The 22,716-nt window shown below is 40.0% G+C and overlaps 2 protein-coding genes across 7 annotated transcripts; both read left to right on the forward strand.

Annotated features, from left to right (window-relative positions):
* Positions 1-872: 872 nt before the first annotated feature.
* LOC111022592 (uncharacterized) lies at positions 873-7,940 on the forward strand. 6 transcript variants are annotated; one of them, XM_088126451.1, is made up of 8 exons: positions 873-1,029; positions 1,931-2,037; positions 2,752-2,795; positions 2,889-2,965; positions 3,518-3,626; positions 3,930-3,943; positions 4,057-4,158; positions 7,805-7,940. In XM_088126451.1, the coding sequence occupies exons 1-8, from the start codon at positions 985-987 to the stop codon at positions 7,862-7,864; spliced, it is 558 nt and encodes a 185-aa protein (XP_087982577.1). In that variant the 5' UTR covers positions 873-984; the 3' UTR covers positions 7,865-7,940. The 6 variants fall into 6 exon arrangements, with proteins under 6 accessions (XP_087982577.1, XP_022155448.1, XP_022155449.1 ...); XM_022299756.2 differs by lacking the exon at positions 7,805-7,940 and adding an exon at positions 6,728-6,922; XM_022299757.2 differs by lacking the exon at positions 7,805-7,940 and adding an exon at positions 6,731-6,922.
* Positions 7,941-9,143: 1,203 nt separating this feature from the next.
* LOC148209973 (uncharacterized) lies at positions 9,144-11,174 on the forward strand. The gene is made up of 4 exons (XM_088126450.1): positions 9,144-9,297; positions 9,381-9,569; positions 9,652-10,199; positions 10,283-11,174. Exons 1-4 carry the CDS (start codon positions 9,144-9,146, stop codon positions 10,634-10,636), a joined length of 1,245 nt encoding a protein of 414 aa, XP_087982576.1. The 3' UTR covers positions 10,637-11,174.
* The last annotated feature ends 11,542 nt before the right edge of the window (positions 11,175-22,716 follow it).

Genomic DNA, 22,716 nt, shown 5'->3' on the forward strand with positions numbered 1-22,716 from the left:
CTAAATTAACAAAATAACACAACATTTAATTTATTTAAATATAACTTTTTTTTATAGAAAAATGGGGTTCAATTTTAAAATGATAACTTTATCCAAATGATATATCTGTAATATATATGTAATTTATCTGACTATTGATATATGAATGTGATATAATATGAGTATCTGTGCAATATATATGTAATATATATGATATAAGTGTATGATATATTACTGATATGAGTAGATTTTTTTACTACATTTGAAAGTTAAAAAAATAAATGACATTTTTTGAAATACGTAAAAAAATTTTGCTACCCAAGGCAATTTTTATTTTTATTTGATTCTTAAAATTTTAAATGTAATATATCTGTCCCTAGACTTAGACTTCAATTGTTCATTAAGTTTAAGTTTGGTACTTTTCTCTTGTACCTACTTTCAATACTTTTATATAAATTTCTTTGACCTAATTTTAAATATGAGTGAACAAGCACACTAAATAATTGAAAAGTGAAGATTAAATTTGTAATTTAACTGTAATATTTTAAAAATGTATTAAAAAAGAGAGAATTACTAAAACCATATAAAAGAGAATGAGAATAGGTATCTATTTTTTTATAATGTATTCATTAAGTTTGAAAATTTTATAAAAATGATATAAATTACAAACTTATATAACTAAATCCTAAGATAAACACCTGCCTTGGAAATTAGTAATTTCGATGTGTTTATTAGCACAAAATATTATAGGATTAGACGTTGTCCGAGATTAGTCGAGGTGCGTGTAAGCTGGTTCAGAAACTCGTTGAAAAAAAAATAATAATAAAATCACATGAATCAAAGGTGTAATTCAAAACTCATTTTTTCAAACCATATTAAAAAAAAAGTGATGATATTTTTAGAAAAATGGCTCATGAAATATTTGCATTGGGCGAAAACCGCCGTCTGAAGAAAGGAGACGCGGCTTCATTTCAGTAAAAGTGGATAAGAGAGACGAAATCGACAATGGAAATCGCCGCTACCAACTTCTTTCTCTCCGCAAATCCCAAGGTAAACCTTTCGATTCTCTCCGCCTCAATTCGTTTTCCGTTCAACTTTCAGTGTAATATTCTGACTTCAATCCCGAGTTGATGGAATTCTTCAATTTGTTACCGAACGTTATTGATTGGGCAAGGAATAGGAGAGGCAGTGAGCAATATAACTCACAGTACTGTGTATTAGCTCAGTACAATTTGTGCTGGGATACAAGTTGCTGCCAGACTGATATTTGGGTTTGATGAGCAGTACTATTTATCTGAAATTGAGAGGTTTTTATTCGACGGTTCAAGTTCAATTTGTCCCAATTTGCCACTTATTTGGCATTTTTGGCTGATTTGCCCTGAGTTTTGTGGCATTCCATGGAAATAATCGAAGGATATGTTGTTGTTTGGAGAGGAAGTCGGTTTAACATTGTTTGACATGTTTTGTGGGCAATGACGTAGGAAGTAATAATTTCTTGATAAGAAACAAGAATATATTGAGAACAAAAAGGGGGGAAAACAGCCTAGAGCCGAGGGCCAAGGAGGCCCCAACAAACTAACACATTCCAGCTTTCCAATCTTGTTGAAATAAGACTACACCATAGTTACGAAAGAATTTTCTATGAGTAAGGCACCAAGAGGTGTTCACAAAAAATATCAAAGGACGTCGCTGAGTTGTTGAAGGCTCTTTGCTTCCTTTCATGGAGGAAGTAATATTATACACTCACAATTATCTGGTCATATATTTTGTGGGTTTTGCTTAAAGTTATTTGTTCATACCCGAGGTAGTTTTAGAAAAGTTATTTTTTAAAACATGGTTTCTGTGATCTTAGACATGTCTACTTTACTCACTTTCTTTTATATCCTTCCGTTTCTAATTTTGGTTTCTATGTTGATATTCATTCTTATTAAACCTTCTTTCTTGATTGTAGGTTATATATCATAAGCAGACAGCAGATTGCTTTACTCCAAGCCTCACCTGCACAAGTGTGTCTTTTCCAAGTCAAATAGTATACAGTAGCAGAAAAATTTCTTTGAGGTAATTTCTATTTAATTTTACCAAATTATGTTGCAAATTGTTGCATAAGACAAATTATGAAAGCTGATCGTGCCTCAAATTAGGAAGACTTCAGCATCTAATTGATTTACTCTGAAATTTTCTTTAATATGATGAAGCTAATAGGTTGACCGTTGACCAACAAAGTTGAGTAAAAATAAAACTCATAAGAGACTTGATTTAAAAGGAATTTTTTTACTACTAATCTGGGTGGATATATAAACGCTCATGATTTTCTTCATTTTTCCCAGTTGGATGCTGCATACCCTGTTCTGTAATTTAGTCACTTCAAAACAGAAAGTTAACGTATCATCATGAAATAGCCATCAAGACCATAACTAAATCTTTGGATGGAATTTATTTGGTGGATGGAAAAACCAACTCTTATCTCAACGAAACTACAAAAAAGGCCACCAAAAGCAGGAATGCACCAAAAAGCAATACAAGAACAAACACCAACTGTTTGCTAATAAATCATTAAGAACATTGGCATGATGGCTATATTTTTATTTGAAACTGTTTTGATTGTTTAAAAAGACAAATTGGCATCATTTGTGGCTGCTTCATCTAATTGAGGTCCGCCCACTCCCAACTCCTTAACTGATAAATGTAGCCATCATCATTTGTGTGGTTGTGAATGACAAATAGGAGTTGCCTATGTTTCTAATTATAAATTTTTCTTTGTTCGTTATACAGTAGAAGTAACAGATTTCTTCCAGCTGCTTGTGCTGTGTTATCAGGTTGAAATACACTTCCTTCTCTTCCAAGAGTAATTTCAATATTTTCCATTCGTAAAGGACTTTGTTGGATAAATTTAATTCTATTGGGTACAGAAGATGTGAGTGTTTCTTCTTCTCAGTTTGAAGACTTCTCTGTCACTAGTGCTCTCAATGAGAATAGAGAACTAAAGGTATGAAATACGGTGAGTTTTGGTTGTATTCTTTATTCTTGGCCCCTTTAGTTTGTAGTCCTCAGACTTCTATTGTTGGTTTAGATCCTATTTGGATCCTTAAACTTTCCTACTTATTTTGTTTTAGTCTTTCCCCTTTTCTAATTTAGAATATTTTATTTAGTTCCTAAACTTTGCGTAAAAACTATTGTAATATTTGCCATTGATACTTCATGAATCATTTAACAAAAAATTTGACTCCATTTCAAAGCTCAACATTTAACGCACTAGATGCGACTTCAAACACCACCAACCCATCGTAGATCAGGTAAATGAATAAAAATCATGCTTATGTTAGGTTTCTGTTGAACAGTTTATAAAAAACTAACGGCAAAGATTAAAATGATTAATTATACAAATTTTAGAACTAAAACAAAATGTTTTAATGTTTAGGACCTAAATAATACATGTGAAAATACAGGACCCAAGTAGAATTTAAACCCTTATTGTTTTATGGAGAACTATTTAGTGCAGTTATTTAAATCATGCTAATTTTATTGAGTTTGCAACCAGATTCGTGTAGAGGTGTCCGGTACCAAAACTCGAGCAATTTTCAACAATGTTTTTGATGAAATGGTTGCTGAAGCCCAGCCTATTCCAGGTTTTCGAAGAGTGAAAGGAGGTAATGTGGAGACCCATGTTTCTTATTTGGGGTTCTCATGGCCTTCATTTTTATTTCCCCAGAAATCAGCATAATAGTGTTGCTATCGCGATTGATTTCTGTCGAGCTGTTGAATATTTTGACACGCATAGTTAAGGATATAGGTGGCTGTGTTGTTTTTATATCTCATTTACAGTTCTCATATTATTCAATGACCAGAAACTTGCTTCCTTTCACTTGTTTTCTTACACTGTTTTCATTTTTCTTATCCTTTCCAATTCATTTCATTGGCCTGGAATAATTCTGCTCTTCATCGGATATCAGGAAAGACGCCGAATGTAAGTTTTCTTTCCTTTCAATCTCTCGAGGTTGAGCAAGCAACCGCTGCCAATCTTAATAGTGAATACAGGAGAAGTTGAATACTGACAAGTTCATGAATCGTTTGTAACAGATACCCAGAGACATTCTATTAGAGATACTAGGACCTTCTAGGGTGTACAAGCAAGTTATCAAGAAAGTTATCAACTCTACTGTTGCTGCATATGTGGAAAAGGTAAAGATATAATTGGCATTTTCATATTCTGATTCATATATTTTCCTCATCTTCATGTGCTCACCTTATGTGAAATTGGTTGCTTCAGGTATGTTTGATAGTGTTCCCGGTTTTTGTTTCCATTTTTAAAGAAAAAGAAACAAAAATGTGTTTTTTAGGGTTTTATTTTTTGCTTTCCATTTTTGAAAAGAAAAAAAAAGGAACAAAAATATTTTTCGTAGGGTGTTTCTTGTTTTCCAGTTTTGAAGTAAAAAAAGAATCATTTTGTACAGTGGCCAAATGTTTGGAGATACCCTTTAGGCTCCAGGGTTCTTAGGTTCAAGTCTTTAGGTAGAAAGCTTTAATTTAAATGTGTAGGCTTAGGCCACTAGAGGCTTTCAATACCCTAGATTTTAAAAAAAGTTAATTATTTCTTGATTTTGTTTAGCCTGCAAAGCTCAAGTCATTGGTTCAGTACTACTCTCCGGGGCAAAATGTCCAATATTTACAATGCTTGGGTAGTTATTTGGTAACTTTTTTATAAAAATGAAAGATTTAGTTGGAAAATATATTTTCTTAAGAAGATAAAATATTCAAAATTATTATAATTGTTTTTAGTTCATTTTGTTGAGGGGTGGGGCTCTCAAAGATTTTGATGACTTTAAAGAGATTCTCAGTGCAAACCTTGGCAAATGGATAAAAGGATTGTGTCATCCGCAAATTTAGGGTGATTTATGTCCAAGGAGTCATTCCCAAAGAGCGAAACAAGTCATACTTAGACATTCAACTACTAGAGGGAGAATGTCCTTTATCGAATAACTCTAGATGCTTTGATTTTTCCCCTAGGTTTCCCATTGATAATAGTAGGTAGAAGGTTTAATAACTCTAGATGCTTTGATTTTTCCCCTAGGTTTCCCATTGATAATAGTAGGTAGAAGATATGCAAACCCGAATCCAATCTCTCTTTTAGTTCATCAATAAAAGCTCATTGCGATAAAACAAGAGCATCGAGGACTTGTCTCCCAAACACAAATGCAGATTTGTATTCAAAGATTAGTGCGGGGAAGTATCTCTTTAGACCTCCAAAAGAATTTAGGTGATAATCTTATACAAACAAGAAATGAAACTGATAGGTGTGATGTCATTCACCATTTTAACCTCCAATTATTTTGGGACGAAACAAATGTAGACTTCGTTAAGACTAGTTGGCTTGAATGTATTATTGTGTTGACAAAATGTTTATAGAAAGTAAACAATGATTTTACTTCATAGTTAATATTATCTATACATGGACACAAATATAAAAAGATAGATGGTAAATAGGAGGCCGAGGCACTATTAAGAATATGGTCAGAATTCATTAGTCCTTGATAGGAGGCACCCTAAATTCCATCCATTTAAATCATATACTTGAAGGAGTGGTGCAATTAATATCTTAATTAGTTAGGTCGTGTTTGGTGACTATTTTGTTTTAAGTTTTTTCTTTTTGATTTTTGAAAGTTATATGCTTGGTTCCTCGTCATTTTTTTAGATATGTTTTTCACCTTTCTTAATAACACATTTGAATTTTTAGTCAAAGTTTTAAAACAAAAACAAGTTTTAGAAACAAATTTTTTTTTTTTTATAGTTTTTCAAAATTTGCCTCGGATTTTGAAGACGTTTTTAAAAAGTAGATACAAAATAAAAAAAACACATTGCTGGAAATGGTGTCTATAAGTTTAGTTTTTAAAGAAAGGAAAACTAAAAACCGAATGGCTATGAAATAGGACCTCAAGGTTTTTTTCTTTCTTTCTTTCTTTATTTTTTTGTTTTGCGTTTGAATATTTGTGACCAGAAATATTTATGATTGGATAAGACTATTTTTTAGGTATTAATTTTTTCAATTGTGTTGGATGTTTTTAGTTAATCGGATTTGATATTTTGTTGCTAAGTTTGAGTGTTTTTTATTTGCTTGATTTTATGGCAGCTAGATTCAAGTATTTTCATGATTGAGTTTGGACATTTTTGTAACACGATTTAGGTATTTTGTTAGTTGAATTTTGTATGGTTTGTAGGCAGAGTTTTTGTTTTTTTTTTTACTTTGGGTTGAATCCATTTGCTTACTCTTGGAAATGTTCTTCATGCAATCCAATGAGTAAGATCACTAAAACCATTTGGTTTTTAGTAAAAATTATACTCGTTTTTGTACCATTTCATTAGTAAGTTTTTAATCTCTCTTAAAAATGTATTTGAATTTTTAGCCAACTTTTAAAAACAAAAAAGGAGTTTTTGAAAACTATTTTTTAAACATACTTGAATTTTTTAGTCAAATTTCAAAAACAAGAGACCAAATTTTGAGAACCGTGTGTATGTATGTGCGTGTGTTATATATTTATTGTTTTCAAGGCCTAGATTTTGGAAGTGCTTATAGAAGCTATATAATATAACAAAACAACGACTCCGTGGAAGTAATGTTTCTAAACTTAGTTTTTAAAAACAAAAAATAAAAAACGAAATGATTATCAGATGGGGCTACCAATAATATTTCACCGTGTTGGGACATTTCATATCATAGTGTTTTTCTCTTTCCTTGAAAGTTTTACTATTGTAGCAGGAAGCTCTAAAAGTGGGTAAAGACTTGAGAATAGAGCAAAGCTACGAAGATCTTGAAGATCAGTTTGAACCAGATGAAAATTTCTTTTTTGATGCCATTATTCAGCTCAACAAAACAAACTAAACTGTTGAGCTATGTCTAATTTACTTCCACTCAAATATATTGCAATTTCTTCCATGAATTTCTTTGCTAGGTTGGGCATTATTTGTTCTTGGTTGAAGGCTATCATCAATTCAACTAGAGTTATGCTTGGAATCGCTTTTAACTAAGATATAAAATCTTTCTGGTTTAAATATTATTTTGATTTTGATTCATTTTGGTTCTTGTACTTTCAGAACGTTCGTTTTGGTCTTTGTACCTTCAAATTTTGTTCATTTTAGTTCTTGTACTTTCAAAATGTCAGTTTAGGTCCATGTACTTTTAAAAAAACTAGTCAGCAACACGTGTGATGCACGTGAAATTTATCATTTTATTACTACTACCGAGTAATTTTGTCATTTAAATACAAATTTTTCACTCAATTACGCTAATTTGAGCTCTCTTTCTAAATAATATCTCTCAATGTTTAATATATATATATATATATATCCATTTTTACAAATTTTCTCTTTTTAAATACTAATTTTTGTCCACGTGCAACATTTTTCCCTTCTAAAAGTAAATTTAATGGAGAATTATTTTTGTAACCTCTAATCTGACCAATGTAAATTTAATGGAGAATTATTTTTGTAACCACGTGAGCTGACCATTTGGTCATAGATAGATGTTTTAACACTTGAGCGATGTTCGATTTGACTTAATATTTGTATTAATATAGTAAATTGCGTCCCAAAATAATAAAAATACAACCTTAATTAAAAATAATTAAAAATAAAATAAAATAATTATGATTTTCTATTAATATTCTTTGAAAGCACCCTAAAAAACAAATATTGAAAATATCAAAAGGTATGGACTTTTTATTTTATGTCTAATAAATTTTTGAATTTTTAGGTCTCATTGTATATTCATTTCGTTTTTAATTTTACGTTTTTATAAATTATGTTTGCTTCCTCATCATTTCTGTTTATGCAGGATTTTGCACAATGGTTCTTCACGAATCGAGCTCGAACCCGGTCTCCCGTTCCGACCTGAACACTAGAGTGAACTTGCACAAGAGGGTAAGCACTCCGACGCTCAAGTCAGTATAGATCAGACTCCTTATTTAGTTCGAGGTGAGATTCGATACCTGAGCGTGAAATGAACTCCTCTATTTATAGGTAATGGATCCGACAGTACACACGACCGGCGGTTACATGTCTTTTTCTCATCTCGGACCTGTCGGGTTCCGAGCAGGTCGGACCCCAGTCAGGTCGAACTTTGCTGCCCACACTTAGTCTTCATGTCGGGTAAACTTGGTCTCCCCGGCGGGGCCGAGGTGGACCTAAGCAATCCTTTTTATGCGGTTTCTTCAAACATTAATAAGGGTCCTCCACGTGTCTCGGGTGTGTTTACCCCCAAACATTGGCCCCCTCTCTGTCAGGTTCGATCTCGACCTGGCAGAGAAGTTTATTCGAATCTATTTTGGACACGTGGCGACTTTCCATTTGTAGAGGGAATATGACCGTTGCGGAATACGTTTCGACCTGCCAGGTTGTCGGAGTACTCAAGCGTTTCGCCGTTGCGTATCCCGAGAAGATCCCAGTCGCTCGTTGATTACACGTGTACGACGCGGAGGTTTTTCCGATCAGCTATAAATAGTCCCGAAACTTCAGGTCAAACTTTACGTTTCCTGAATTCCTGGAGTTCGATCTGAAACCAGCTCGAACCCTTACTCTAGGTCAGTCATTTCTCCTTGCTCTTACTCTTCTTTCAAACATGGTAGTTTTCTTATCTTCCCCCTCCAATAGTGATAGCCTGGGTAGTGTAGGTCGGACGATAAGTAGTTCGCCCCCCAAACCGAGTGACTCTGAGGAGGTCTTAGCTCGTAAGCTAGAGTCCGAGCTTGAAGAAATAGAGAACTTTAGGTTCTCAGATGATGGAGAGGATAGCGACACCTTCACCTCGGGCCAGGGTCTGAAGTACCCTTCTAGGATGCCCGAACATTATCTTGGACCCCTTCGTAGGGGGTTTAACATTCCGAACGACATCCTCCTTAGGATTCCAGAGGAAGGGGAAAGAGCTGACAATCCCCCAGAGGGATGGGTCATACGGCCTCAGACTTCCTCTTCATCCCTTTGCTCAGGAGTTCTTAAACCGAACTGGACTGACTCCTGCTCAAGTGGCCCCCAATGGGTGGGGTGTCATTTTTGCTTTAGTCATTCTCTTTTGGTTGCGAGCTCGGGATGAGGACGAGGCCGAGCTGCTAAGTGTCAACCAGCTGCCTGGGTGTTTTGAGGCTAAGAGGATAGCCAAAAAACCTGGTCGGTACTATATGTGTGCAAGGAAAGGCGCAAGTGGCATAGTCAAGGGGCCGACCTCCATCAAGGGATGGGTAGGAAAGTGGTTCTTTGCCTCGGGAGAGTGGCTGGCAAAGGACGAGTCAGGTTGTCCCTTCTTTGACGTACCCGCTAGGTTTGGGAACCTAGGTATGAAGTCTTTCTCGTTCTCTTTTCTCTTTCAGCTTCTTGATATTTGCATCTAACTCGAATTTTTTGCTTACTGTGTGCAGTATCGATCAAGCCGATTCCCGAGCTCGATCAAGCCACTTTTGACACCCTCAAGTACTACAAGGACAACTTCCCCAAGGGCAGGAAGATCGGAACCTTGGTCACCAACAAGCTTCTCTTGGAGTCGGGGCTTCTTGACTACAACCCTCTAGTTCGGCCAATTGAAGCTTCGAGGCCAAACTCCGAGCTCGGTAAGTCGTGTTCGATCTCAATCTCAATTTTAGCTTCAAGTTTTTTTTTTACTTCTAACCTTTCTTCCTATTCGTACTGCAGCCATGGTGTGTGGATTCACGAGCAGCGTGAAACGTAAGTCTAAGGGCCGTGCTCACGCCCTTAAGACAATTCAAAGCTCTGACCCAGTTACTCCTGCTGTGGATCAGAATGCAGCTCAGGACCAGGCGGGTCCATCTTCTGCAGCTCCAACTCCGGTGATTGAGTTGGATTCTGCCGGGGAGCGCTCCAGGGAGAAGCGCTCAAGGAGCGAGTCTGAGGCCTTGGACGTGTCACCTCTTCGTGAGGTGAGAGAGGGCTCTCCTCTGAAGAGGAGGAAGAAGAAGAAGAAGACCACCTCCTTCTCGGAGGTTGGACCCCGTGGCCCCCTGCCTTCAAGCCACGCCGAACTCGTAGACGATCCTGAAGCTCGGATGGGGGGCACATCCGATGTGAAGACGCGGTTCAGAATGGAACCGTCGAGTTACGGGGTGAAAGACCAGGTGTCACGCATCTCGGCTGCCTGCTTGGATCGCTGTCTCAGGAGAGCCTCCAAGTTTGTGAGCGACCCAGGGTCCGTACTGCAACGGACTATCGACCACGCCGTCGAGGTAAGACCTGCTCTTTAATACTTATTTTGTTGTCTTATAGCTTTGACTTGGTTTAACATATGCTCGCCTCTTATGTCTTACAGGCGTTCGCTGCCTCTATCCATTCAACAGTCATGATCAAGGCCGAGCTGGATGGAAGGGAGGCCTTGGCAGCGAAGGAGAGGGAGAATTCCTCTGCTGCCCTGGAGGCTGCTACTACGCTCAAGGGGGAGCTGCTGAAGGCTCGGAGCGAGGTGGACATACTGAGGGCTGAGGTTGAAGCCAAAGCCGAGCTGCTGAAGAGGGAGGATGAAGGCACAAGGCCCACCTCCGAGCTGCCCACACTATTACTAAGGGGCTGGAGAAGGAGAAGTTCCAACTCCTTAAAGAGAAGGACGACCTGCTCCAGGCCTTTGAAGGGAAAGACGCTACAATTGGGCGTCTTACTGCCGAGTTGAAGGCGGAGAAGGAGCGCCTTTCCAATGGAGCTCTTCTTGAAGCAACCTTCAAGCAACACCCAGATTTTGACGGGTTTGCCAAGGACTTCAGCGACGCAGGCTTCAAATTCCTGATGAAGGGGATTGCTGCTGACATGCCACACCTCCAAGTCGACCTCGGCGATCTGAAGAAGAAGTACGCTGAGAAATGAGCTTCTGGGCCTAATGGCACCCCAGGTCATGCATCGCTGGTGGACAAATACGTTAGAGATCTGGACTCTGACTACTCCGACCTGGAGGAAGACGAGGTCTCAGGTCAGGAGCCTACTAAGGTCGGCACCACCCAAGAAGGAGTCCCTTCCCAACAGAACGAATCTCAGGAGGTCAACCTTCTAGGTTCTCAACGCGAGTTATCTTCTCACCTCGGGAGCGGCTGAGTCACTAGTTTAGTTAGTTTTTTTTTTGTAAGCCCTTAGTTTTTTGTAAGCCTTTGGGCTGGGCTACAAGGTACATAAGCCTTGGCTCTCCCCTTTTGATTAATGAAATTTCCAATTCTCCACTTCCATTTGTTCTTCTGCTACTTCTTCTTTTAGGCTTTTAACCTTGCTTTTGCAAGTTGGAATTTACAAATGAATAAATTCACCTCGCACCTTTAACTTAAAGGATCGCACCTCTAACTTAAGGTTTGAATTTGAGAGTTTCTTTTGTTAATCTTTAATATTTCTCCTCGAACTCAGAAGTCCGGAAGAACACTAAGCAATTGGAACTTCTACATCGCACCTTTAACTTTGTACGTTCAAAGGGTTGATTTTTGTGTCCATAGCTAATATTCACATCGCCCTCGAACCCGTAGGTTTAGAGGATTGAATTTCCCTAACCTTCAACATCGCACCTTTAACTTAAGCGTTCAAAGGATTGAATTTTGGTTCGTAATTGATTTTGACATCGCACCTCGAACCCGTGGGTTTTGAGGATCGAATTTGATCAACTTTAAGTCTTATGGGAGTCCGTGGCCCCCATTTAATTTCTAATCGAACTCGGAGTTATGAAATTAAATAACTCCCTTTATTGAAAGCTCCGCCCCTTGAAAATTTGTACAAGCCCATTTTGGGACGATTTCGACATTTCAGGGGTAATAGCGCTTCAAGTGCTCCGCGTTCCATGGATGCGCAAGCACTCTTTCTTCCAGGTCAGCCAACATATAAGTTCCAGGTCGGACTATGCCTTTGACTTCGAACGGTCCCTCCCAACTTGGGTCAAGGGTGCCAACATGACTCTGAATTTTTTTCAAAACCAAATGTCCGATTTGGAAGCTTCGAGGTCGAACTCGGTCATTGTAATGTCTGGCCATTCTGTTCTGATACTCTGCTAAGCGCAGCTGAGCCATTTCCCTTTTCCCTTCCAACAAGTCCAGGTTAAGGAGTAGCTCTTCCTCGTTCCTCGTTGGCTCATACTGTTCTACTCTGTCTGTTGGTATGCCGATCTCTACTGGTACCACGGCTTCGGAGCCAAAGGCTAGTGAGAACGGAGTTTCGCCAGTTGACTCTTTTGGGGTGGTTCGATATGACCACAAAACTTCAGGTAGCTCCTCGGCCCACCGTCCCTTTTTGGAGTCCAACCTTAGCTTGAGTCCTCGCTTTATAATCTTGTTTACTGCTTCAACCTGCCCATTTGCTTTTGGATGTGCAGGGGACGAACTGAGGTGGCTTATGCCCAACTTTCTGCAAAAGTCCTTGAATTTTGCATTGTCAAACTGTTTTCCGTTGTCTGTCACGATAGCATTGGGTATGCCAAAGCGGCACACAATGTTTGTCCATATGAACGACGTGACTCTGGACTCTGTGATGTGGGACAGTGCCTCGGCTTCAGCCCACTTAGTGAAGTAGTCCACAGCGACCACCGCGAACTTTGTTTGTCCTTTGCCCAGAGGAAAAAGACCTATGATGTCCACCCCCCATTGGTCAAATGGCCATGGGGCTGAGATGGGGGTGAGCAGTTCAGGAGGTTGGCGGATAATGTTTGCGAAACGCTGGCAGTTGTCTTAAGCTTTCACAAACTGCCTTGCATCCTGCTTGACACTGGGCCAATAGTACCCTTGTCGAACTACCTTAGCCGATAACGACCTGGCGCTAGAGTGGTTTCCACACACCCCTTCATGAACTTCCCTAAGAATGTAGAGGCCTTCTTCGGGAGTCACACACTTGAGGAGAGGCAAGGAGAAGCCACATCGGTACAACATTCCTTCTCGGAGTGTGAACCGAGCTGCTCTTCACGCCGTCTTCTTTTGCTCCTTCGGATCTTGCGGTGGGTTTCCTTTGATGAACTCCACGATTGGGTCCATCCAAGTGGGTGATGGAGTATCAACCTCCATCACATCTGGCTCCAAGATCGAAGAAGTGTCCAAGATTTCGACCGGGACCGATCTAGCCAGGTCGGTCTCGTATGCTGATGCCAATTTGGCTAAGGCATCTGCATTAGAGTTCTCAGATCTTTGAACTTGACTCACCTCGTAAGTCCTGAACTGGGCGAGGTGCGATCTGACCTTGCCTAGATATTTTCCATCCGGGGGTCCTTCGCTTGGTACTCCTCCTTGATCTGATTTACAATTAGCTGGGAGTCACTAAAGACCTTTATGTGACTGGCCTCCAGTCCTTTGGCAACGCGCAGGCCTACTACGAGTGCTTCGTATTCGGCCTCATTGTTTGACGTTCGAAAGTTGAACCGCAGAGCATACTCGAATCGCTCACCTCCTGGTGCGAGCAAGAGAATTCCTGCCCCGCACCCCTTCTTGTTGGAAGATCCATCAACGTAGATCGTCCAAGGGAGATCAGACTTGGCCAGCTGAGGTGGTGGAGTGAGCTCTGCGATAAAATCAGCCACTGCTTGCCCTTTCATCGCAGTTCTGGGCTCAAACTGGATGTCGTACTCGCTTAATTCCATTGCCCACTTCATCAGACGACCTGACGTTTCAGGCCTACTGAAGATGTTCCTCAGGGGCAAGTTTGTAAGTACTACGACCGTGTGCGCTTGGAAGTACGGCCTAAGTCTTCGGGCCGAGGTGACTAAAGCGAGGGCCAGCTTCTCCATTTGGAGATATCTGGTCTCGGCCTCGGTCATGACCTTACTGGTGTAATAAACGGGACTTTGGTTCGCATCCTCTTGCTTGATTAGTGCCGAGCTGACGGCGCTAGCAGATACCGCCGGGTATAAATGAAGCTTTTCCCCTGGTAATGGCTTTGCGAGTAGAGGTGCCGAGCAGAGATAATCTTTTAACTGCCCTAGCGCTTGCTCACACTCTTCCGTCCATTCGAACGGTCCCTTCTTCCTAAGAATTTTGAAGAACGGAAGACACTTGTCCGTCGATCTTGACACGAACCTGTTCAAGGCTGCAATCCTGCCATTGAGGCACTGAAGCTGCTTTAGAGTCTTGGGTGCCTCCATCTCGAGCACGACCTTTATCTTCTCTGGGTTAGCCTCAATCCCACGGTTATTTACCATAAAACCAAGGAATTTTCCCGAAGAAACTCCGAAGGCGCACTTGGTCGGATTGAGCTTCATTTGATACTTGCGTAGCACTCCAAAGGCTTCCGTCAGATCGGAAAGATGCGACTTTGACTGCTTGCTCTTGACAAGCATGTCGTCCACAAACACTTCCATATTCTGACCGATCTGCTTGGCAAACATTTTGTTCACCATCCTTTGGTAGGTCGCACCCGCATTCTTTAGGCCAAAAGGCATCACCTTGTAGCAGTACAGACCTTGGTCTGTTATAAACGCGGTGTGATCTTGGTCTGGTAAATGCATTTTAATTTGGTTATATCCGGAGTAGGCATCCATGAAGGTGAGTAGCTCGTGCCCGGCTGTTGCGTCCACGAGCTGGTCGATCCTTGGAAGGGGGAAGCAATCTTTTGGGCATGCCTTATTTAGATTTGTAAAGTCCACGCACATCCTCCACTTCCCGTTGGATTTTTAACTAGTACAACGTTAGAGAGTCACTCAGGATACAAAATTTCTCGTATATATTCAGCTTTCAAGAGTTTGTTTACTTCTTCAACAATTACATCACTCATCTCTTTATTTACAGGTCTTCTTTTTTGCTTTACAGGTCGGAATGATGGGTCTATGTTGAGGAGATGCACCATGATCTTCGGGTCGATACCAGACATGTCCTCGTGAGATCATGCGAAGACGTCTGAGTTAGACCTGAGGAAGTTGATCAGTTCTTCCCTGTCAGTGGCCCCCAGCTTAGTTCCTATGCTTACTTGTTTTTCGGGGCTAAGTAAAGGAACAAGCTCGAGCTCTTCTGTTGGCAGGGAGAACTGCCTTTTGCCTTCCTTTGGCAGGTCATGCTCTGACTCCTGCAGCTTGCCACGATTGGTTTGTTCTTCCAGGGCACATACCGACGATCTTTTGAGCGCGGACGCGTAGCACTCCCTTGAAGTTTTTTGTTCACCTCGAACCGTGCCCCCTCCATTAGGAGTTGAGTACTTCAAGACTTGATGCAATGTGGAGGGGACAACTCGAAATGAGTGGATAATGGGTCTCCCAAAAATGGCGTTGTAGGCCGATTTGCCGTCGATTACCACGAACTCGGCCATCTGCGTTACTCGGGTAGCATCTTGCCCGATAGTTACCAGCAGGTTGATGCACCCTTCTGGGGAGACCGATTGTCCAGAGAATCCAACCAAGGGTGTTGGACTCTTCTTCAATTGTGACCTGGTCCATCCCAATGCTAGGTATGTTGGGAGGGACAAGATGTTGGCAGATGCGCCTCCATCAACCAATACTCTTTGCACCAGGACGTGATCAATGAGAGGGGCGATCACGAGCGCGTCATTGTGGGGCAAATGGATCCCCTCCAAATCGGCATCGCCGAAAGTGATGGAGCATGTAGGTTTCTGCTCTCTGATGATGCATACCTCGCGCCTGGCCTCGCGAGCTAGCTCCTTCCTCTTGTTTCCAGACTGGCGGCCCCCGCTCGGACCTCTGAAAATAGTGTTGATGACTGCAGGTCGGTCATCCCGGCGAGGCGGCGTTCTTGAACGCTTTCTCTCTTCTTTCTTTTCGACCGAGTTAGACCTCGGTTTGCCCACAAATTTTTTGAAGTAGCCATCTTGAATGAGATCTTCAATCTGGCGCTTCAATTCCCAGCAGCTTGTCGTATTATGACCGTTATCGCGATGAAAACGACAGTACTTATCTTTGTTGCGCTTCTCTGGGTCTCCTCGGAGCTTCTCAGGTCGCTTGAGGAGCTTTTCCATCCCACTTTCCTCGATGTTCGTGAGTATCTCGGAGATGGGGATGGTGGTTGGAGTGTACCGTTCATAAGGTCGGCTCCGGATGGGGCCGCTCTCCGACCTTCGGTACTCTGTTCTGCCACTAGAGGAGGATGGTCCCTTATCTTTGGACTTGACATAAGTCCTCCTCTTCTCCTGGCTAAGTTTTTTCTGATCGATCTGCTTTTCAGGTCGGCCAGTTTTGGTTCGGAGGAGCTCCTGCCCATCAATGACTTTCTTCGCCTTCTGTAACACTTCGGCGAAGGTGGCTGGAACTTCCTCTCCAAGTTTTACGGTTAAGGTCTCATCGGCCAGGCCGGTGAGGAAGTAGCACATGGCCGAATCGTCAGAGCAGTGCACGACTTTCAGTTGCTCCTCCTGGAACCTCGTGACATATTCTCTCAGCGTCTCTCCTTCCTTCTGCCTGATGCTGGCAAGGTGAGTCGCTGTCTTTCTGTCATAGTGCCGAGAGGAGAACTGACTGATGAACTCTTTCCTTAGCTGGTAATAGGTCGAGATCGACCTGGCCGGCAGTCTTCGGTACCACAGGGGCGCGCTGCCGGTGAGCGCGATCTGGAAGGCGCGGCATTTGATCGCATCTGTTGCCGCTTGAAAGTCCATGAGGCCCTCGAAGACCTCAACATAGTCTTTAGGATCCTTAGACCCATCAAAGGGCTTCATGGTGGGAGTCTTGAACTTCGGAGGGATTGGAGCCTCTAGGATGTCCGCGGTGAATGGCGATTCTCCCAAGTCGCTATCGTCGAACGAACATTCTTTCTTCTCGCACCTGGCCTTAAGCGCCTCGACCTGCTCATCGAACTTGTTCTTCATCAGGTCGAACTCTTCCCTAGTGATCACAGCTTCCGGTGCTAGAGGCTTGTATTTTGATTGAGCCTTTAGGTTCGAGTTGGAGAATTCTCGGGAGTAGGAAGGAGAGTCTTCCGACTCCCGAGATGCTCTCTTCTTCTTTTCCATGAGATGCTTTCTCAGGTCGTTATCCCGCAAACCGTAATCCACTCCTCCATCGTTGGGAATGAGCTCGCGACCGCCAGGTTGGATAGACGGAGCTCCCTTTTCACCGGGTGCGGCCGGGGCTATAGAGGGAGACGCAGTTTGGTTAGCACGTGTTGCCTCGGTGTACATTTCCTTCCATTGTGCACAATCGATGGCGCATATCATCCAACTCGCGCTGGAGAGTAGACAGAGCTTCAGGGTCTGCTTCTTGGTTGGCCCTTTGGGAGGTCTTTCTCGACGTCCCTCCTCGGCCTCTGTTGGCTTTTGAGGTTTCGGGTGAGCAGGTGGTAGCTCTTGGTTCGCATGGCAGGCAGATCTGCGCGGCAGATCTCCCTCTTGCCCTGCTCGGACATGGTCCTCGACTATTCTTGCACCGGGGTCTCGTTGAGGGCCGTTATCAGCGTTCACACCCCTCTGTTCTGTCGTATTGGCGGAGTTCGCTGGATGCACCATCTTTGCGTATATGTTTTTTTTTTAGATCGGGATGACTTAAGATGTCCTCTCCACAGACGGCGCCAAATGTTTATGTAGGATTTTGCACAACGGTTCTTCACGAATCGAGCTCGAACCCGGTCTCCCGTTCCGACCTGAACACTAGAGTGAATCTGCACAAGAGGGTAAGCACTCCGACGCTCAAGTCAGTATAGATCGGACTCCTTATTTAGTTCGAGGTGAGATTCGATACCTGAGCGTGAAATGAACTCCTCTATTTATAGGTAATGGATCCGACAGTACACACGACCGACGGTTACATGTCTTTTTCTCATCTTGGACCTGTCGGGTTCCGAGCAGGTCGGACCCCAGTCACGTCGAACTTTGGTGCCCACACTTAGTCTTTCATGTCGGGTAAACTTGGTCTCCCTGGCGGGGCCGAGGTGGACCTAAGCAATCATTTTTATGCGGTTTCTTCAAACACTAATAAGGGTCCTCCACGTGTCCCGGGTGTGTTTACCCCCAAACAATTTCTTTGGTATGTTTTCATATTTCTTACAGACATATTTGAATTCTTAGCTAATTTTTAAAAATAAAAATAATTTTTTTTTAGTTTTTAAATTTTAGCTAAGATTTTGAAAACATTTTTTAAAATAGATAGTAGAACAAATAAATACATTGATGAAAATGGTGTTTACAAGCTTAGTTTCGAAAATAGAAAACCAAAATCCTAATGGTTATCAAACTTGTCATATAAAAGATTAGAAGCATCCATGTTATCCAACCACGAGAATGATTAGATTATGTCTTATCATGATTTGATCTACCGTCGTTTCAACTCAAGACACTCTCGAATTTCCCCCGAATAATGATGAATTTCGAGAAAGCCAATGGCTACCATCAACTTCAATTCAATTTTAACTCTTCTATATCTTTGCTATCAATTATGCCTTTGATTGCCCTTACGCAAGTTGCCGTTTCCAAAGCAGGAGAATAAATGCCGAAGAGAATTTTTCAATCAAATTTGTTCAACTGCCTCTTGATTTTTTTGTTTCGAAGAGAAAAGTGAGAGAATTACTTATACATGGAGGAGAATTAAAGAGGAAGATGAAAGGATTTGGGAGAGGGTGGGGTGAGTATCTCTCTCTCCCACTTATGGGAGATAATGGGGGAAGTTGAATAGTTTGACTGTTTTTGGGAGCTTAATGGGCTTTTCTTCTAGTGAAAATTTCACGGATAAGTTAATAAATTATTACTTTTGTAACATTATTTTTCATTATTAAAATAATACCAAAAACCTTGTATTTTAATGATAAAATTATCCTCAAAATAATAGTGAAAAGAATTAAAATAAAAGGGCAAAGTTGGGATAAAAAGTTTCTCCCTATAGCCACTTTTATATATAGTATATAGATGACCAATTTGATCTCTATTTGTAAAATTTTAACATAGATTTTATATACAATGTTAACGTTTTAATATAAATTTATAGCTACATTTCAAAAAAATTTAGTGCGAAGTGTTATATTAAAACTATAATGGAAAGAAATGAGATAAAAATAGAAATGAAGGGACAAAAAATGATCACTCTTTAAAAGTACACGTAGATGTTTTGGAAGTATGGAAATTAGAATGAACAAAAGTTGAAGTACAATAGATAGACCAAAACAAAATCCTATTTCGATCCAAATAGTATTTAAATCAATATTTTTAAATGGTTAAAAGCATTTACCTTCAATATTTTTCAGTCTGTGTTTGGGAGCTTTTGGCAGGATTCAAATAATTTTGTCACAGATAAAAAACATGTTTTACTCAAAGTTTTATGCTTGGGAGTAAAATAAAGTGCTTCATAAAATTGTCAAAAATGCTTGATGACTAAATATTTATGCCGCACACTGACCGATGGAGCGATTGTTCGGTACTTACTTCTGTCACAGGTAAGTTACCCAATTCAAAATGGGATTGTCGATGGTACAATGGTCGTATCTCACCACCTCCACTCTCATTCTCGAGAAAACTGTTTTAGAAAATGGGTTATTTAGCGGAAGGACAAACTACATAGCTAATGTTGCAATATAATAATTATTTCAAACTAAACTAACTATTCTAACAATAACGACCCGTTGTTAAAACATCAATGATTGAAAGGTGGAGGTTAGAATCTCCCTATACGGTGTTGAACTAAAAAAATAATAGTATTCTTTGTTCTTCTTTCTTCTTTCATTTTTCCACTTTTTAGATTAAAATTGGACCATCCTTAGAAGCAACAATTCCACAACTTGATGGAAAGAAAGATCTAAGAAAAATATCATGATTTATTTTTTCTGACACTTGGTACTATTGTGTCATTAAACTTAGCGATTTTCTTACCCTTAGTAGTATATAGAATGAGAAGTTACATTTTCAAAATCATCCCATTTACAAGTAGTGCTATTTTGTCTTTAAACTTAGCCGTTTTCAATTATATCACTTGTAAATTTCAAAAAAAATAAAAATCTATGATTATTTGCCATTCCAAAAGATTCATCAATTGCTCGATAAAGTTTGAAGCAGTTTTATCATTTCACTTGTTTCAATCGAAAAAATCGTTCTATATAATCCCCACATTCCAAAACTTTTCTTTCACCTCAACATCACAATCATTGATTGTTAAATAAAATAATAATTAGATTTAGGTTCGAAAAAGAGGTGAAAGCATCAACTATTATTCCAGAAAAAAATATGTCATAATATCTATATCCTTTTTGAAATTATTATTGTAACTCTAAAATATTTTTTATTCAATTGTCCAAATTTGAGGAGAGAAAATAAATTATTATTGCAATATAATTAATTATTTGTTAAATTACATTTGATTAATAATTATTCTCGTTTACCACACGTCATTGAGTCTCCGCAAAAACGGAAGGGCACGTGTGAAAGGAACATACGAAAGTGGCACCAGTTTGGAATAAACCGAACTGAGTGCGCAGTCATCAAGTCGATTCCAATTTATTAGAACCCTCATGGCTCAACCGATTTCCTCCACGATACGCGCAGTTGCCTAAATATCAGGAGGAAAAACCGCTCGTTTGAATTTTGAATCGCCTCTACTCCAACAGTTATTTGTAAACTTCTATAAGTACTCCAAGATATGGAGAGAAAGGGGTATGCAATATTATTTTTTGAAACGTGACTATTTTGACAAAATCTTTGGAGTGCTAACTCTTTTTTACAGGACTTATCTTTGAATGTTCTCAAAGGTCTATTGTGATTATGGAAACTTTTCGCTAATAACAACATGCTTCCTTCTTTTGAAGACTTTTTAACTAAATGTAGTTAAAAAGACTCAGGGTGAAATTTGAAGGACCAAATTTAATAATTAATTAACCAATTAATATTAACTTTGAGTATTATTAGCCTAATTACGATTTGATAAGTTTCTATATCATATTTTTGCTTTCACTACCATTATTTTAGCAGTTAAATGTGTTACCATCTCATTTTACACTACAAGAAATTTGGGATTCGGTGACGACATATAGTTTCGTCGCCCAAAGTAGCTTTCGGCGACGAAACAAATTTTCGTCGCTGAAGGTCTAGCTTTCAGCGATGAAACGACATGTCGTCGCTGAACGTTCAGCTTTCAGCGACGACATTTGATGTGGTCGTCGAAAGCTAGACCTTTGGCGACGACTTAATATGGTCGTCGAAAGCTAGACCTTCGGCGACGACTTTAGAAAATCGTCGCCGAAGATGTACGTTCCAGAACCCCGATAAGGTTCTGGATTGACCTTCGGCGACCAATTACATATTTCGTCGCCGCAGGTCTAGCTTTCGGCGACACATTTAATATGGTCGCCGAAAGTTAGACCTTCGGCGACGACTTTAGAAAATCGTCGTCGAAGGTGTACGTTCTAGAACCCCGATAAGGTTCTGGATTGACCTTCGGCGACCAATTACATATTTCGTCGCCGAAGGTCTCGCTTTCGGCAACGAAGGGCAAGTTTCGTCGCTGAAACCTAAACTGGTTTCGGCGACTAAACATATAATTGGTCGTCGAAAGTCGCTTTTGGCGACCAATTTTCTATTTCGTCGCCGAAAGTAGTTTATTTCATTTTTTGGCGGATCTTTTCAGCGACGAAATCCCGATTTCGTCGCCAAAGGGTAAATTTGAATTACCTTTCGGCGACGAAATGTGGACCTTTGGCGACCACTTTAAAAATCGTCGCCGAAAGGTGCCCTAAAAATCCAATCACCTTCCCCATTTCTTCATTTCTCTTCTCTCTTTCACTCATCTCTTTCGCGCGCCGCCCCCCCTCCCGCATCGATTTTCGACCTCCAGCCAACCGTCGCCGCCCGCCGTCCGCCCGCCGCCACTCGCTCCAGCCCCGCCGTCCGCCTCTTATCCACCGTTTCTAGACTTTTGGGTTACTCCTTTTCGGTTCCACCGCCTGCTGCAGCTGCACCTCCGTCCGCCGCGCCCGCCGGTCGCCGCTGCTCGTCCGCCGCCGCCTGACACCCTAAGGTTTATGTTTTCCACTTTATTTATGTTAATTTTTTTTAATATTAGAATATATTTATTTAGGTTATTTTGATTATTTTTAAAATATTATATTTATGTATATTATTTTGTTTTTTTTAATCTTGAACACAAGCTTGATTTATTTGAGAAATTTTTGAATTATATTTGGGATACTGTGAATGTTATGTGAGAAATTGTGAATTATATTTGGGATATTGTGAATGCTATGGAGAAATTGTGAAGTTGATGTTTTGTAATCTTGAACAAATACTTAAATTATATTTTGTATAGTATTTGATGTTTTATATGAGTTATTTGAGAAATTGTGAAATAAGTTATTTGAGAAAATATGAAAGTTGTTATTTGTTTGATTTTGACATACTTTTTTTGGTTGTGAGATGTTGAAGTCTTGTTTGTTTGATTTAATTTATTGGCTTTGTAAGTATGATTGTTTTATTTATACATAAATTAGTCGATGTTTGTGTGCATTTGTTTTATTTATATGTATTCTTTGTGATTTTATTGTTGTTAGTTTTGAATTTATAATGAATTAGGAATGATTATTATGTTGGTTGTGACCGACGTTGGTCTAGGATTTTTAGACGACATCTCTAAGTATGTTTTAGTTCTTTTTTTAAGGCCTCAATAATACTTTCAAACTCTTCTACTTTTAACTACAACACTCATAATCGACAATAATGACCACACCCTTGCATCCTCGACTCAGTTTGAAAACAAATTTTAGATATTTCTATTTTCAAAATATCCTTAGGTTGATGACAAAATGAACATAATCTTTTATCTGATTCTTTTAGGATTCAACATTGACCATTTATACTGAATTGGAGATTTTTTAAAGAGTATTATCATCGATA

The sequence above is a fragment of the Momordica charantia genome, assembly GCF_013281855.1.
Source record: "Momordica charantia cultivar OHB3-1 chromosome 7 unlocalized genomic scaffold, Mcharantia_2.0 BLBB01000007.1, whole genome shotgun sequence".
NCBI lineage: Eukaryota > Viridiplantae > Streptophyta > Magnoliopsida > Cucurbitales > Cucurbitaceae > Momordica > Momordica charantia.